General features: G+C 36.8%; 3 protein-coding genes across 4 annotated transcripts; 1 reads left to right on the forward strand and 2 right to left on the reverse strand.

The window, feature by feature from the left end:
• Positions 1–219: 219 nt before the first annotated feature.
• LOC115625704 (zinc finger BED domain-containing protein 1) lies at positions 220–3,204 on the forward strand. Its single transcript, XM_030520845.1, has 5 exons — positions 220–371; positions 436–674; positions 770–941; positions 993–1,651; positions 2,185–3,204. Exons 1-5 carry the CDS (start codon positions 235–237, stop codon positions 3,066–3,068), a joined length of 2,091 nt encoding a protein of 696 aa, XP_030376705.1. The 5' UTR covers positions 220–234; the 3' UTR covers positions 3,069–3,204.
• On the reverse strand, positions 2,868–13,143 carry LOC115625702 (ATP-binding cassette sub-family A member 17). 2 transcript variants are annotated; one of them, XM_030520844.1, is made up of 17 exons: positions 12,878–13,143; positions 12,627–12,750; positions 12,371–12,571; positions 12,065–12,312; positions 11,783–11,996; positions 11,572–11,724; positions 11,330–11,508; positions 11,053–11,269; positions 9,303–9,603; positions 8,925–9,237; positions 8,711–8,862; positions 8,395–8,575; positions 7,960–8,197; positions 7,250–7,870; positions 6,194–7,190; positions 5,614–5,828; positions 2,868–2,999 (listed from the first exon to the last, which is right to left on the reverse strand). In XM_030520844.1, the coding sequence occupies exons 1-17, from the start codon at positions 13,058–13,060 to the stop codon at positions 2,959–2,961; spliced, it is 4,578 nt and encodes a 1,525-aa protein (XP_030376704.1). In that variant the 5' UTR covers positions 13,061–13,143; the 3' UTR covers positions 2,868–2,958. The 2 variants fall into 2 exon arrangements, with proteins under 2 accessions (XP_030376704.1, XP_030376703.1); XM_030520843.1 differs by lacking the exon at positions 2,868–2,999 and having other exon boundaries at positions 4,851–5,828.
• A 2,793-nt stretch (positions 13,144–15,936) lies between these two features.
• On the reverse strand, positions 15,937–17,741 carry LOC115625779 (mitogen-activated protein kinase p38b). Its single transcript, XM_030520950.1, has 2 exons — positions 17,581–17,741; positions 15,937–17,426 (listed from the first exon to the last, which is right to left on the reverse strand). Exons 1-2 carry the CDS (start codon positions 17,677–17,679, stop codon positions 16,440–16,442), a joined length of 1,086 nt encoding a protein of 361 aa, XP_030376810.1. The 5' UTR covers positions 17,680–17,741; the 3' UTR covers positions 15,937–16,439.
• Positions 17,742–18,152: the final 411 nt, after the last annotated feature.

Genomic DNA, 18,152 nt, shown 5'->3' on the forward strand with positions numbered 1-18,152 from the left:
TATTTCTAGAGCCTTAAAGTTCTTTAAATTTTATTTACTATAGAAGGATAACGTGATTATATTCGAATATTTATATCTTTATTAAATAAATTCCATACGGAAATCAACACAGCACTAAACAGAAGCAATCAGTAGTATCGACAGAGTTCCATCTCAAAGTACTCGTACTCGTGAAAATTAGTAAAAACATTTCAAGTAACTCGCAAGTAAATTTTATAAGCATTTGAAATCGAAATGGCGCGCAGTAAGATCTGGAAGTATTATGAAAAACTTGATAACAACTGTGCACAATGTCAGTTGTGCGAAAAAATTATCAAAACGAGCGGCAACACATCTAACCTGATGAAGCACATGAAAACGCACCCGCAAGTGTAAGCGTCAGTCCGAATAAGTCGGCGGTTCAATGTTAAGTGTATCTGTATCTTGTTTTTCTAGAGATGTTAATGACACCGAGAGCGTTGTTATTCGAGGGATTTATAAGCGCGAAGCCGATGCTGTTACTGCAAAAAAACGCAGTAAGAAGCTCTCAAGTCATTTGCACATCAAACAGGAGGATGGACAAATAATCAAAGCAGAGAATGTGGATATTGGCGAGCAATGCGAATATGACAGCTTTGGCGATTCTCGCGTAGCCGTAGCGGTAGACAGCGCCAAAGAGATGGTGGAAGATAACTGTAGGACTTAGCATCCAAGTTAAAAATTCATTATTATTTGTTAATTGTGGTCCTTCATTTACATTTTTTCGCTTATATACGCACTGTTTCTACAGTGTCCTGGCCTGCAGAGGTGGAATCGGAGTCTCTCGATGGACAAGCCACCGTTATAGCCGACGATATCATTGAGTTCGAGCCCAGTCTAATGGGCGATGGCGAGCAATGTGAGGGAGAGACGCTTTATCAACTGGAAGAACTTCCTCTAGCCAATTTAGAGGAAGTGGAAACGTAAGTTTTAGTTACAGAAATAATTCCGTTTTACTAACTGTGCCTTTCCAGGTACACAACTAAAAACCGACAAAATGTACAGAAAAACCTTGAAAATGATCAATTAGCATATTTCGTCTGCCGAGACAAGCATCCGCTGGAAATCATCCAGGGAGATGGCTTTAAGCAACTGATGCATGCGTTCTGCCCCATTTATCGGCTGCCTACCGTGGAGCAATTGAGTGTGCATATTAATAAACTGGCCCAACGGCAGACCGCAGTGCTACGCCAAAGGTTTGCTAACCTGTCCACGATAGCGCTAAGTTGTGCCATTTGTTCAACGACAACAAACGGTAACAGCAATAGCAAAGCCACCCGCCTCGATGCACAACAGCAGCTGGAGTTGGTGGCTCACTTTTACGAAGGAGACAATTGGCGCTCGCGAACGCTCATTGTTCAATCGTTGCCGGTGCATTATAATGCCGGCAATATTGTGGAATGGCTGGATCGTACCTGCAACCGTTTTGACATTGACAAGTCGAAAATTGTCTGTGTGGTGACAAAGAATAGTCGCCTGCTAGAGAATGCGGTGGCGGCGCTTCTTGGTGCTGGCAGACATCTGCCTTGCTTTGGTGAAATACTGGAGAGTGTGTTTGAGATGGTTGTACAGAGACATGAATTCGCCTCGCTATGTGAAAAAGTGCGACGATATGTTTTGTTTTATCTATCAAGTAAGTTGAACCCCGTATTATTCATATGCCATTGCATTTTGATCAATTTATTTTTAAGTACTATCCATCAGCAGCGTAAATCATGTTTTTTCATCTAATTTTTCTTTTAAATTAAACATGTAGTAACTTATTTAATTAAAAGACTTTTCAGTGTTTTTAAATTTCTATTTATTCAATATCTCAGATTACAATAAATAAAAATGCAGTACGATTTTATGGTTTTAGTATTATGTAGGTTTTCTCTTTATAAATGTATAAATGCCAACACACCGAGTAAAACGCAAAATAGAACAAATATTCAATTATTTTGATCAACTATTTCGATGAGATTCCCCTTAATATTGCTTTAACGTTCAAAACTGAAATTAAAGTATGTGTAGTAGAGAATATTCTGAAATACTCGTAAACTGAAGTATCGAAAAAGTGAGTAGGACCAGGGAGGTCCAATATTATGTCAATACGATTTCTTGGGTTCACTTGAATGTTGAGTATTGATAAAAACTTTTGATAATTAAAACGCTTCCTCTTTTTAGCTGGTGTGCCATCCATGCAACTACAACTGGAGCTAGATGAAAAGCAACATCCCATCACTACTTATGAGATGCTCGAACGCTACGTCCAGCTTGCACCACAACTGGACAAATTGCTTCGCAGCCAACTGGATGCGCCGCCCTCGTTGACGCCCATTGAACTAGAGATATGCCATCACTTGCTTGCTGTGCTTAAGCCACTGGCCAATGCAGCGCGAGAGCTGTGTCGTCCGGATACATCCTCTTATCCCAGCGCCAGCAAGGCTTTGCCCATTGCCTACACCATAATCAATGAGTTGAAACAATCACGCAGTTCTGAGCACAAATATGCGTATGAGCTGCGTTTGTTTTTGGTGCGTCAGCTGGAGGAACGTTTTGAAACCATGGAGAAGAACATATTCCTTGCTATGGCCAGTCTGTTGGATCCACGATTTCGTAACATGCCCTTCCAAAGCTCTGCATTGGTGGCGAAATATATGACACAGCTTTATGACCAAATGCAGCATCACGAGGAGATCGGCATGGAGACTGCATGTACAGCTGAAGATGATTTTTGGACTGCCTATAAGGCATTATCGCATGAAAAGCACAAACACAGCACCGTGACCAGCGATTGCGACGATGAGATTGCCACGTATTTCTGCAATAACATCAGCAGCTTGCAGGTCGAACCCATGTTGTTGTGGAAGGATTTGGCGCAGATACATCCGTTTTTGTATAGTTTGGCAAAGAAATATTTGCACATACCAGCAACAGCAACGCCGCCTGTAAGAATATTCACTTCGGCCGAGGCAGAGGTGGCGATACAACGCGAAAAACTAAGGGATGAACAAATGAACAATATACTGTTTATGGCTGATTGCACAAAAGAGGAATGGCAGCTATGAAGAAATTTTCTGTTACATGTGTATGTATTTATGGTAAGAATTTTGTTTGTAAGCCCTCATTATACTCTGTACAGGAAATGTACAAGAGTATATTAGGTTTGCGGGAGCTGAAAAATGTAACAGGCAGAAGGAGGCGTGGCAGACCCCACAAAGTATATATATTCTTGATCAGCGTGACGAGTCGATCTAGCCCTGTCTGTCTGTCCGTCTGTCCGTCCGTATGAACACCTGGATCTCAGAGACTATAAGAGATAGAGACACCAAATTTTGCACAAAGATGCCTTATGTGTGTACGCTATACGAGTTTGTTTTATTTTTTTGATTTCCCCTCCCCCCACTTCCCACCTATGGGGGTTTTCCAGATTTTCCATTCGTATAATCGCCTAGGAACACCAAATTTTAGTCCCAGGTGCTTTATGTGAATACGCAGAAAATGTTGGAATTTCTCTCCCTCCGCCTCTCCCCCGCAAATCGTAACTCCCGTAATTCTTGTAATTTCGAAAAAATTTTGCAAATTCCCCCAGTTAGTAATTATGTGTCCGTATGCCAAGTTTCACTATGATAGACCGATTTAACAAGAAGTTATAGCCATAAATATATTTGCGGCTGCAGCGCTGCTCAAGCGAATAGATGCGCATAGGCATACATACACTCACACAGACGCAATTGCTATGTAAATGTGCAATTATACCCTTTACGTGAGTTCGAATACCGAGAGAGGTAAAATCGATCAAATTTTTTTATTCTCTATAATTATTGTAAGCATATGTACAGAGTATTTCAAAGTCGAGACACCCGACTTTAGCTTTTTTACTTGTTTTAATATATGACAACAATTAATTTATACTAGAAAATTATACTACATTAATAAATGAAGCACTTAAAACCAGTTTTATCGGCTAAGCTTTCATTTCCACACAATTGCGCTCTTCTCGTTGTGGTCGAAAACGCGTGATTCTATTATTGCGGGTAAGACATTTGCTAATTGATTATCGTTGAAAATACTCAGCCTGTAGCAAAAGAGACTTCAGAAAGTAATTGATTGTTTAAATGGTAGTTGAGACGGTTTTGAAAACGGAAACTTTCAGGTGGCTTGAATAGTAAATCGCAATATGCTGGAAATGGTAGCACGGCTATATATTGTTTTTATTTTAAATAAACTTGTAGTTTTATCCAAAACCCAGCTCCAGTAACGAAAAGCTACCAGTATATGATAGATCCTTTAAAGCGACACACATTTTTCTGACTTTTTTCGATGCAAAAATCATATCTCCTGAACGAAAAAAGTTTTAGTTTGAAAGATAAATATTTAATAATTGTTTCAAAACAAATCATTGCGCATTGTGGTATGATATTTTAAACTTTATTTAAACAATACATTTCATTGATAGACAATTTTTATTTTTAATACTTGAATATAAATGTATTATTGAAAATTAAAAAAAAGGTTTTTTAAATTAAAAATGAACCCTTACGTTACACACCGCCTTAAATATTTAATAATACTTTGGGAATTATAAAAATATCATATGCAAGGGGGCAGGGGGGTGCAATATAACATTTTTTGCCATATAAAGTCGACCACACGTTCATTATTATGACGCACTATTTCGCCTGAAAATGGATCTGAGTTGGATTTGTTTCAGTTTTTTCATTGATCATATGCATACAAGTAAGTTATTTTTTAAATGCATCGTGCATTATTTAATCAAAATTTAAATTTTTTGGCCCCCTTTGGTAAAAGCTTTCTACGCCCTTGACCATATGTATTCTTTGCTTGCCTTTTGGGTTCATTTAAGTCTTTTCATATATTTATTTATCAAAAATAATCCGGATATATACGATTGATAACCATAGTACAAAAATATTTTTAGACTGAAAGCCTATTATGAAAATAATGTTAGATATACATATTATAATAAGAAAATGTACACATTAAATGATAATTAGGTAGATATACTGATAATTATGTTGGTGGGGGCATGGGTTAGCTTATAAGCTGAGCTAGAGATTGCAGTTTTTGTTTACCCCCAACAACTTTGAGAATTTTGACAACAGTAATAGCTGAAGAAAACTAGTTTTCTTCATTGAGTTTTAAACAGCTTCTACCGATTTTCTACAGATTAACGTAGATGAAGTCCCAAATGCGAGATTTTTAAAGTCTAAGTTCGAACAACAGCGAAATTCAGATTCAGATAAATTGTAAGGAATTTAGGAATGTCAATAAACAGTAAACACTAAACAATATACAGTCTATAGCTCAGTCTTACGTTAAGAAGTAATGACATGAATAGGTTGCTACCTATCCAAAACATGACTTCAGTGTGCCCATGCCCTCAACATAACTTTGGTTCTATTTCTAAAACCACGTTTGAATCTTTTTGTTGCCTTTCGAATTTCAAAAAGATATCTTCCAGCGTACATGCATTAACCGAATAATATTCGACGGTATCGCTAAAAAGACCTACAAAATATTCTTCGCAAATTTTGAAAACATGTGACCAGATAATTTGCTCTTTGGTCCGCACAATGTATGTCAAGTTACCTGCATGATTTTCACGCAACTCCAAGCCATTGAAGTTATTTTTCAATTTTTTCGTAATAGCTTCAACATTCTCTTCTGTGTCGACGTCAGGTTTTAGTTTAACTTTGATGGTGAAACCACCCAAACGTTTTAGGGCACAAATGTGATTCAAACATTTAAATGAGCCGTTCGCCATGATGGCCAAACGATTGCAGAGCTCCTCACACTCATCCATGCTGAAAAGAACAGAACTTAGTATCAGTAAAAAAGAAGGCAGAAGAGCTATTTTCTACTGCAAGGTATCGTTGCTATCGTAAACACGATACTACAGAAAAAGAGCAATTGGAAGGATTTAAAAGCAAAGGTGGAAGCCCCTCCTTATTTACAAATAATTTGATTAAATAATGAATACTTAGTAACTTCGGTGTATATATCCCAATAATCCCGCTTATTATCTAACTATGTTTAAACAGTATATGCGGTTACCTTGCATTTCATTCATAACTTTTATGAATTCTTGAATAAGCCCTAAGAATAAAGATTCACTAATCGAATTACCAGCTAGATTGTTACTATATTTCAAACACTGTTTTGGGCTTACCTGTGAGACGAAAGCACCACTGTGCGTCCTCTTTTCTGGAAATCTTGGATGCACTTCCATAGAAATCGTCGCGATTTAGGATCCACACCCGTCGTTGGTTCGTCGAGCAACACCAGAGATGGACCTCCAATCATTGCCATTGCAGCCAGCAATTTTCGCTTTGTTCCACCAGAATAGTAACGCACCGGCACATGCCTGTATTTCTCCAAATTCATTTTGTCCAGCCAATAGTCGACATTATTCTGTAAGTTTTGACAGCTATTTTCTGAAATCTTTAAGTTGCGCATTAGGCCCATGAAACGCAGACTCTGCTCGGCAGTCATAAATTTGTTGAGCGCATCATATTGTGGACAATAGCCATAGCGATGGCGATATTCGGCCTCATGTCTGCGTATGTCTATGCGATCGATTTCAACATTTCCACCATCAATCGCCAAATTGGCCGTAATCATTTGGAATGTGGTCGTCTTGCCGGCTCCGTTTACGCCCAACAATCCGAAACATTCACCCCGCTTCACTGCAAAGCTTATACCGTTTACAGCCAATTTATAATGATATCTTCTTCTCAAATTTGAAACTAGTAGTGAGTAATCATTAAACACAGACTCGTCACTGCCATGGCTAATCAAACGTCCTACATGATCTTTTTCTCGCGCCACCTCGTCAACTACGTCATCATCCGTTTGGGGACCCGTGACTTTACTTTTACAGGACAAGTCCTGGAAAAAGCGTTTTATTGACTCGCACTTATATATGTTCTCAAGTATGGAAATAAGCACAAACATGCTTATGCCCCATACAACCACGGCATAAACAAAGAATGTATCGATCGATAGCTGATCTGCCTGATGGTCACGACGACGTGCTAGGAAGTTTTCGTTTATCATGCGTAGTTGGTGATTCAAATTAAAGTCAGGTAAGAAGCGGAGAAACAAAATTTCTGTCTCGTATTGATTTATGGCCTGCAAATTGTTGGAGGTAATCAATGGAATTATGCCTAAAATAAAATCAATGGATAAGTTGGAATCAAAATTAATCGTCTATATTTCAACTTACTTGATAGGATGAGCATCAGCAGTAGATATGTAGCTATTGTAGATACGGATTTAAAACTATTTGCTAGGATATATAGAACCGGCAGATAACTCAAACCGTAAAAGAAAATACTCCACATAATTGCGAACACGTCTTGTTTTGGATAGAGCTCCGAAGGCATTATAATGTACTGGAAAATCCACATTACAAAACAAACGCATAAATGTAGGAGCACATCGAAAACAAATGTGGAAATCCAAAATGTTGAACTCGACATCGCCTGAAGCTGTCTAAAGCCATTGGCATGTTCACGAAACGGCAACGATAAATAATAGAACATGCTAAAGAACATGGCCACCGAAACTATAACAGTATAATATTCTAGCCGCGTGGAACTGATGTCGGTGACGTAACGCCTGATGGGTAAGTAAGACGCTTCGATGTTTGCGTTCGGTCTCTGTCGCTTCAATATAGTCGAATCTATCAGATTAATGAGCACCACAGAACTGTGATGTCGGTTACCCGCATAATATATTTGTAGTGTTGGTCTTCCAGAATCCTCACTGTCACCCTTCATATCCACAATGCCAATAACATCTTCTAGAAAAAACGCCAAATTTTCGTTTTTTAATGCCAGAATCTCTGTAATTAGACGAATAATATGAATAGCTAGTTATAAAATAGTTTCTAAGATGTGAAAAGTCCACATGATTTTAACGTTGCTAACCTACCTTCATTAATATTATTGTAACCACGAAGTCTAAAAGTTTTAGCGGTGATATTATTATCCTCAATTTGTTGACGCAGGAGATTCTCTAGCTCTAAGTCCCGACCGTCCGGATTATGAATAAAAACACTTCCTGTACGCATTTCGTTCAATTTAATGTGCAACACACCATTATTCGTCACTATCGACATAAATTCCAATAGACCAATGGCAAAACCAACCGCAACTACTGGTACAATAAGCTGTAAAATATACACGAAATAGTTATTAGTAGGCCTCGAATGTGTTAACATAAAATTATGATTCTTAATAATTATAATTGAAAAGTTTTATGTATAGAGTGTTTTCTAACAGATCATTACAACTAAATCTCAGTTTATAAAATCAACTAAGGCAACAACTTAATGCTTGCTGGTTTTAATTTAAAAATTGTATTTACCATAAGCAGAGCATATTTCCATTCGTTAAATAAATACGTCCACTTCTTATAGACAATTGCTCTGAAAAGCTGTTTCAAATTTGGCAATTGATCTTCCTGCATGCGTATATAAGGCGTCAGGAGCGGCTCCTTACTGCTAACTGAACCCGGCGTATCAACCTCATCCGTAGATCCAGCACAACTGAAAGAGAGATTTAGTGCAACGACTTCAATGAATCTTGATATTACGTTGAGGCATTATACAATTAAAGTTTCCTATAATTGGATTGGGGCTTCAAATACTATATGTTATACAATAAGAAATAAATTAACTTACTTTAAGAACACATCTTCCAGCGTCGTATCACTAATCGATATATTGTCAATGCCAAGTTTATGACTCTCTGTTTCCAATTCTTTTAGCATATCATTGTATTTGTGTGTACAATTGTACGGTAGAGAAATTGAAAGCGTTGGCTTCACATAATTCTATACAATTCGCATAGTTAAATAAACAATGTGGATCGACGTATCATTATTAGTGTACTCACCAATAAACTTGCTTCACTTAAATGGGATTGTACAAGTTGCAAAGCTTCCTGCTGCTTGAGGTTCTCCTCGGATCCCTGAAGCTTCAAACGGTAACCGCTGCCCGAGTCACGTTTTAGCTTCAGTGTGGATCCATTGCACTGTAACTTTCCATCTGCCAGAATACATATTGTATCGCCTAGAACCTCCGCTTCCTCCATGTAGTGGGTGGTTACCAATATGGCCTTCTCTTTGCGCAGGTTAAGCAAAATATCCCAGAGCTCGCGACGCGATTCAATATCCAGACCAGACGAAGGCTCATCCAAAACGACAATTCTTCGAATATTAAATTGAAGAATTGGAGTTAAAATAGCTAAGTAGCTTGTTTAAGAAATACGCACTTTGTATTGCCAGCAAGCGCTATGCCCAGCGACAAGCGACGCTTCATACCGCCAGATAGCGCATATCCATATTCTTGTGCCTTATCAGATAGATTCAGTTTTTTAAGTTTACTGTCAGCCCATGTATCTGCTTGAGACTTGGGCGTGCCTCGGAGTTGAGCAAAGAACGTTAAATGCTCTCTGCATGTCATGTAGTTCATGAAGACGCTATGTTGTGGACAAAAGCCAATCAAATGCCGGTACGAGAATACCTCGCCCTCACTGCACACGACAATGTTTCCAGCATCTTTTGGCACCAGACCTGCAGTAAAACAGTGAAATTAATTAATATGACATTTTGAAGTAAAGCTGAAGCAGTCTTAGTAGTACTTAGACGTCGAAAGCCGAATATCGAACATCTTCAGTTGACATAATAGTTAATGTAGTTATTATACTTTGTACATGAAATGATTTTCGCACACATAATGTATATATAATAATCTACTTTTATTTCAAAAATCATTCAAATCAACCAATTCTAAGATATGATATTAGCGAAACAACTCCAGTACAATGACGATAAACTGCGGGACACGGTTCGCACTTCTTCTTTTTTCTGTTATAGCCATATACATACATATGTATGTATGTAATCTCTGCCTGCCAAAGCTCTGCCTGCAGCTATTGTGTTGTTGTATTAATTAATTAATTTAATTTAATTAAATTATTAATTTAGTTAAATTAATTAATTAATTGAATTACTTTTTTGTGGGGTGGTATAGGGTATTTAAGAGCCTGCTCGACTTTAGCATTCCTTTCTTGTTTTTAATTTATTTTAAATTGTTTAATTTAGCGAAAATTAAATAAATTCCTGCTGATATGGCAACAGCATTTTCTTGGCGCGCAGTCAAAGTTACCTGATTGTATTTGTGATTTTGGCAGCAATTTTTGGTAAACTTTCAGAGCTTGCAGAATTAAGAAAAGAACCCACAAAAGTTAAGGTATAAATTACGTGTGTAAAGTTTTGTTTATGTAGCTTTTGAAATGTGGACAGTATTAACGAAACTCTGTAGCCTAACAGAGGGGGGAAATCAAAAAAATAAAATAAAATAAATATTAAATTATTTATATTTTGTGAACTAAAATATATTGCATGGGAGCAAAATATAGGCCAGTTTCTGGTTCGATACAGTTAAAAATACTGAATTTAGTGAAAGTCAGCCATATCGGTTATATGGCAGCTATATGAAATAGTGGCCCAAACTGAACCAAACTATGGTCTTAAGGTACCTAAATATGCGTACAAACTAAATTTGGGGTAAATATCTTAATATTTCTGCCAAAAATCCCATAGTGCAGCGTCGACCTTCATCTGGGAGAGCCATGACAGATAGGCAAAAAAGTTTATAAATATGAACTATTTATAAATATACAATAATTTTCACGCTCTTATCAAAGAACCTAATCGCCCAAATGCTTGGGTAGAGTAGTTTGTTTTTGTGAAACACGCAAACAGTAATAATGTCTATTCGTAGAATATAATTGTGAAATCCCTTTTTAGCATTAAAAAGGAAGTTGATAAAATCGCCAATCAATTTGCTTTTTAAAGCTATAACACATGACTGATATCATTATACGACTGACGGCGATAAGAAACTGAGTGGCGTAGATAAATATTTGAATTAAACCACTGTTGGAACAGTCGGCAGTGAGTACATACTTAAATATTTCGTGCAGGTCGTGTTTTGAATGTTTATTTAGGCCTACTTACCCATTATCATATTCAGCATAGTTGTTTTTCCCGCGCCATTATGTCCCAGAAGTACGGTGATCTCCTTGTTTTTAATTGTCATGTTTAAATTATCCGCAATCGAGGTTTCACCTTTGGTTGTCTGAAACTTCTTGCACAAATCGGTTAAGATGATTGCATCAGTGCCGCGAGGCGATGTTGTATACTCATTACGTCGTCGTTTTTTATATGTAGCTGACTGCAATTTTATATTTAAAATAGTTTAGATGAAATCATTTGAATCTCTAGTTCAACATACTTTCAAAAAGAACAAAAAGGGACGCTTCAACCCGCCAGGCCCGGGGAACACATTGACTAGATAGTTGTATAACAGGGCATACAAAATTGTCTGACAAACAAGCAAAGCATAAACCGAAAAAACGGGACTGGAATCGTCCTTGATTTCACGAAACAAATCACCGCAGCTAAATATTTTATCTAAAAGTATTCAAAAAACACATATAATTAATCAATTTCGTAGCCAATAAAATCACAACTTACGTTTGTTGGAAAAAGTCTGAAACACATCGAGACCCTCCAAAAATGTATTAGTGCTGAAAAAACATAAAGCCAATGAAGTTGCCCAGCTGCGGACAAAGTTAAAGATGTAGGGTATAGTTAGCAGTGCCAGACCGCCAATTTTAGCATAATACACTGAAAACATAGAGACAGTTAGAATAAATATTAACATCGTTGGCCACATAAGACATACCTGAGTGAAAGCAGACAGATACCAGATACGCGTATGACATAGTGGCCACAATATACAAAAAATATAACAGTAACATGTAACCAGAGTTAACTGCTCCATACGAGTAGCCCACAGATAAAACAGCAACTAGATAAATTACATAGCACAGTAAACGAATAAGCGCAAACGTGAGTCCGTTTAGAAAACTCATCGGTGTGACCAAATTTAAAAATTCCTAGCCAAAGAATAAAGATATGTTATTATATTATGTTTGGAGCTTTTAAGAGAAAATTTGTTTCATACCTTCAGCCCATTTTGTTTCTCCTCCACCAGCGGCACAAGGAAAGATGCAAGCAGCAACACATTAAACAACACACTGAACAGGGTCCCAGAATATATTAGGTGATTGCTATTCGTACTATTGAGTCGACCATTGGGCATGGAATTTAGGAGCATCTCGAAGTCATCACTCACTTGTTGATAGTTCATGTACTGGCGATCCAGGGTGTGTTGAAGGGACAAGAATCCGATGCGTATATACTCATCATCATCTAATAAACAATAGCCGGTTCAATGAACAACTTATACAAGCAAATAACACGATATTACCTTTCTCGATATTTATTTCCTTGTCATTGACAAACCGAATATTGGGCAGGATCCGCATTCGGTTCGAGCTCAAGGTGTATTGAAAGGGTTCACTGCTGCCGCGTTCCGGTAAATTCTGGAAATTGATAGCGAAACAGGTTCCTCGACAACTATGCTCCATTTCCAGCTGCATTTCTTCACTGTTGTTGAAATTGCGAAAGCCTATCAGAAGAATTTTAATCCAAATAAGCTGCCTCTAAAGATTAAATTAACTTACGCTCAGGTATAATTTGCAACTCCAGACGCAATAAATCGATAAGCAAGTCTACATTAGTCGAGATAGGAGCGTAATAAATTAAATCATCTTCATTAGCGGGAAAGTACAACTCCTTAAGTACATTCTGAAATATAGAAATACATACATATTCATATTTGTTCATATAATTATATTATATTATTTAGATATAGTATAGTGCCCACCCTATAACAAAAAACCAATATGGTGCATGATGTTGTCATAATACTCACGTAGTCTTTTGTCTGAAATTCTGTTGTTCCATTGTACGCAATGGTCTTTGTGGTGATAATGACACTATATTGTATCAAAACAAAAGCAATGCATATTACACCCAGCGGTAATGCGCTGAAATGCAACTGTAAATAATTCTTTCGCCAAAATACCCAAAACAGTCGGTATCGTGAACAATCCATCGCTGGTTGGAATTTGTCCTCAATCGGAAAGATTTGCCAATCTCTAACTTTCTCTCTTTCAGCTTTCCTCACGGGCGGTGTTCCCTATACCTAATTTACATGTACAATGTACAATGTAGGGATGTGAAAAAACAAGATGCATTGATGTTTTCCGATGGTTTTTTGCTATCGATGCATCGTCGATCCATCGATGTTTGTCCAAACATCGGGCATTATTCATGTTTTGTTGGGCGGTCCCATTTCTTTGTGTGGTTTGCCGAAGAAGGTATATTTGTATTATAAATTATTTGATGTTTTCTTTAAAATGTGTATTTTGTAGTATACATTTTAAATTGATAAGCATTTGATCTCCATTTTTGCATATATAATGTCAGACTTAATATGCTTAAAAGGCGTAACTAAAACGCGTCGTTGTTTTTAAAACTGTATTTTTTTAAGTTACGAGTACTTTATTGATTAACAACATTAAGTAAAATGCTATGAAAGTCTCTCTTGATATATGTATAAACATTTTCTTTCATCTCTCATCTCTGTTGGTTGGTTTGTTATGGAAAGTTAATCTTTTAAAACATCGATGTTATTTTGCGATGCAACGACTATGCTTCGATTTTTTATAAAGAGACAACATCGATGTTTTTCGTTCGACTTACATCCCTACTGAAAAGCTGATCAGTTGTCCAATTTACCTTTGGTTCTGAACTATTCGTACATTAGGTTTGTAATAGGGATGTAAAAAAACATCGATGTATCGAGCATCGACGATGTTTTTACCACGATGCATCGATGTTTTCCGATGTTTTTTTGCTAACGATGCATCGTCGATCCATCGATGTTTGTCTAAACATCGAACATTATTCATGTTTTGTTTGACGGTCACATTTCTTTGTGTGGTTTACCGAAAATGGTATGTATATTTATATCATAAATTATTTGATGTTTTCGTTAAAATGTGTATTTTATAATATAAATTTTAGATTGTTAAGTATTTGATCTTCTTTTTTTCGTATGTAATGTCACACTTAATATGCCTAAGAGGTGTAGCTGCAACGCGTCGTTATTTTAAAAACTGTTATAATAAGTTACAAGTTCATCAAAAGTTAATATTACGAGTACTATTTTGATTAACTACATTAAGTAAAATGCTATGACAGTCTCTTTTGATATATAAACACATTTTATTTCAAGCTTCTCTGCTGATTAGCTTCCTAATAATAGCTTTTTTTCTATGGAAAGTTAATTTTTTAAAACATCGATGCATCGATGTTTTTTTGCGATGCATCGACCATGCATCGATTTTTTATAACGAGACATCGATGTACATCAACATCGATGTTTTCCCTTCGACTTACATCCCTAGTTTGTAATCGACGGTAGTGCTGTGCGAAACATCGATGTAAAATCGATACATCGATGTTTTGCAATTTTTTCCAAACATCGATGTTTTATTTCTGATTTTCGATGTTTTTTACTACTTGTAAAAAAAACGCGGGAAAAGCTAGGTAAGTAAAAGCTAAAATTTGCATTTTTTAATAAAACCCCTAATATAATACAGAACAAATTACTAATATTATAGATGGATATTGGTGTTGGCAGTGCTTGGAAATGGAGAAGTTTTTAAAAGAATCTAATAGCAAAGGTAATTTTTATCTTGCTGCTGCAGTCTTATTTGTGTATGTGTATTTTCATTATTTGTACATATGTATATTAATATGTTGTTCTATGTACTTAGATTGTAATGCAAACTCAACCGAAATGGATAAGGAACCTGAGGAAGGTGGTCCTAATAAACGGGTAAAATATGGAAAGTCAACTGTGTCGAATTTCTTCAATAAGTCTAAGGATGGCAAGTCTGCTAAATGCCTTAAATGTGGTAAAGTGTATCAAACATGTGGCAATACCAACAATTTATCTGCACATTTTAAACGAATGCATCCTACGTTCACAATTGAAGAACTATTAACGACCTCAAGCTCTATTTTGTCGTTTATAGACAAAAAATACGAAGCATTTTATTTACAGATCTCAAATGATAAGTCCCTTAAGGCATGTATATGCAAGTACCTCTGCGTTCCTGCAACGTCCACTGAAAGTGAGCGCATGTTCAGCAAAGCTGGACTTATAGTTAGCGAAAAAAGGAGTTCGCTTAAATCAAAGAATGTAGACATGCTCATTTTTATTAACAAAAATGAGTGGATCTCAAATAATTAGTCATGAATTATATTTTTTATGTTATGCTTTTCATTTTGTTATACTTGTATTCTTTCAATTTATGAAAATATTGTTTTGTTGTTTTATCTGAAATTAGTCATTAACTATAATTTTTTATGTTATACTTTCTCTTGTTTTTAGTTTATTATTTGAAGTTATAAAAATATCGTTTGTTTTAAACCTTTTTTTTCCTTTATAAACAGACAAATCAAAACGAAGTGCCCTATGATGTATATTAATTTTTTTTGAAAATTTGTTAGTGGAATTTCGATGCATGTATACATCGATGTTCTTCCTCCAAAAAAATCGAAACATCGATGTTTCCCCAGCTCTAATCGACGGTGTAAAAAAGTCGATGTTTTTTTACAACCGATTTATTCACGAACAAAAACACGAGCCCTGCCCAGTTCCAATAAATGAATTTGACCACCACAACGTACGTTAACAAGTATATTCGAGATAATTTTCAAAAATTATCGATACATTGAAATTAAATGAGAAATGTTGTTTAAAATGGGATATTAATGTATTAAACATGTGTAAAAAAATCAAGTTTATTCTATGTGGATTTTTCAAAATAGTAGAGGAAATAGAAATAATGCATTTAAATTTGACTATGCCCTTAAAAAATGTTAATACAAACTGGACAGAAAAGGACAAAGCATAACTTAAATAAACAAAGCACTTTCATTTTATTTGACTCATGTTTTATATTTATATAGTTGCTGGCCGCGCTTTGCGTAAACTTATGAACTATGTTTGTGGTTATAGATCTTACATATCTATACATACATACATACATACATACATATGTGTAAGTATGCTTTTGGAGCGGCCATTCGATTACACAGACAGTATATTAATTTTACAAATACATATCGACATTAACAACACCAACACCAATAAGTTTAACTGGACATTAAGGCAAAGACATTGTTTTAGAAACATTTACGATTAAGTTGTAAAGACTCAATTTGGTTATCTAAATTTATAGCATCATTGATAAACAGCTATTCCAATTTTAGCTCCCGTAGAACTATAAGACGCATTAAAAGTCATCACTAAAATTAGCCCCAATATTGAGGTCGTTTTCGTTATTATCGTTGTATGTGCAGCAGCAACACCAGAAACTCAAAACTTGATGTAGCATGGATAGCAATAGTACCGAAAACTATTGCGCTTGCTGAAGCAGTTCGGCAAACGCCTGGGGCGGCCTAAAGCTGATCACCTCGGTGAAGACAAGTTCTTTCCATTTCTCAACGGGTAGCTCGTTCTCCTCAAAGCTCTGATCGTAGAGCGCTGAGGTTTGCTCGTCACTGGGATCGTGGTACTTTTCCATGTATGGATGTGCTAGGGCTTGCTCGGCCGTTATGCGCTTCTCCGCATCCAGCTCCAACATTTTTTCAAGCAAATCAATGGCCAGCGGATTGGCACCACGAAATACATCGCGGAAATTGCGGGGCGGCATTACAGGAAGCGACCTTATATAATTACGCGCGCTCTCCGACGAAATCTTGCTCATGAACTCATCAGCTGGTGTGCCAAGCACTTCCATAATTAGGTTCAGTTGATGTATGTGATCGGTTCCTGGGAAGAGTGTTCGTCCAGTCAAAAGCTCTGCCATAATGCACCCAACAGACCATATATCCACAGTCTGGTTGTAATGCATCCAATTCAACATTATTTCGGGTGCTCGATACCAACGTGTCGCCACATAGCCCGTCATCTCGCTTTCAGCAGGTCTTGCGAGGCCAAAATCAAGGATGCGTAGTTCGCAATCTTCGTTCACTGCAATGTTCGATGGCTTTAGATCCCGATGGATGACACCAGCACTGTGAATATACTTCAGGCCACGAAGTATTTGGTAGACTAGAAACTGTACATGGTCATCAGAGAGCTTTTGCGTGCGTATGATGTTATTAAGATCGGCATCCATCAAATGTGTGACCAGGTATACCTGCTGGAATTGTTCCAGCGAGTCGGCTGGCTGGCCGGGATGAAAAACATCTAATAATCCAATAACGTTCTCATGGTCCATGTGCTTCAGCAGCCGCAGTTCGCGGTAGGTGCGCTTTGCATGCACGGCGGATTGAAATGGGCGTGCCAGCTTTTTTATAGCCACTTTTGTGTTAGTGCCGCGAACTAAGGCCTTACAGACCTGGGAAAAAATAAGGTGTGTTTTGATCATTAAGCACCCAGCTATTGCACTGCCTGGACAACCAGATAACCATTTTCAATATCTTGCAAGATAACACAATAATTTTCAACGCAGTAGTGACAGTTCAAAAAGAATCATAACACAGACGACTTACCTGACCGTACGCGCCCGAGCCCACAGGCTGTAGCTGCTGGTACGTGTCGGGTAATTCCCACTCGGTGCGGTTAATGTCCAACTTATAGAAACTTGGCATTTTCTGTGCGTTTATTTTGTGGATAAATTGTAGAAAATCGTGAAAAAACTAGAGCAACTTTGTACTACTGTTGCTGCAGATGGCAATATCACGATAACGCCGATATGCGTCATGTTTTTGTGTAGCCAATGTGACCACCCTGTCCCATGAATTCGATAGCAATGCTCTTCATAGAAAAGAGTCAGCTGATCGGCAAGCGTAACTGTAACTTAGAAATTATATTAAATTTGTAAAATCCGAGTTATTTGTAAAATTTTGAGAACATTTTACATTTAATAGAAATAACATACTTTCCTTTGCGCAATACATTATGACAATTGTAATGGGATTTTAGGTAAAATAAAAGCTTTAATTTCTAACTGGTAAAAGTAAAGGAGGCTTAAGTTAGAAAAAGGAAACAATCCTTTTAAGTATAAAAAAGAATTAAACTTTTACAAACTGAAACTTGGTTTTTTAAGTTAATATTTTGCAAA

Source organism: Scaptodrosophila lebanonensis, unplaced genomic scaffold, assembly GCF_003285725.1.
Source record: "Scaptodrosophila lebanonensis strain 11010-0011.00,11010-0021.00 unplaced genomic scaffold, SlebRS2 tig00000080-arrow-pilon, whole genome shotgun sequence".
Lineage (NCBI taxonomy): Eukaryota > Metazoa > Arthropoda > Insecta > Diptera > Drosophilidae > Scaptodrosophila > Scaptodrosophila lebanonensis.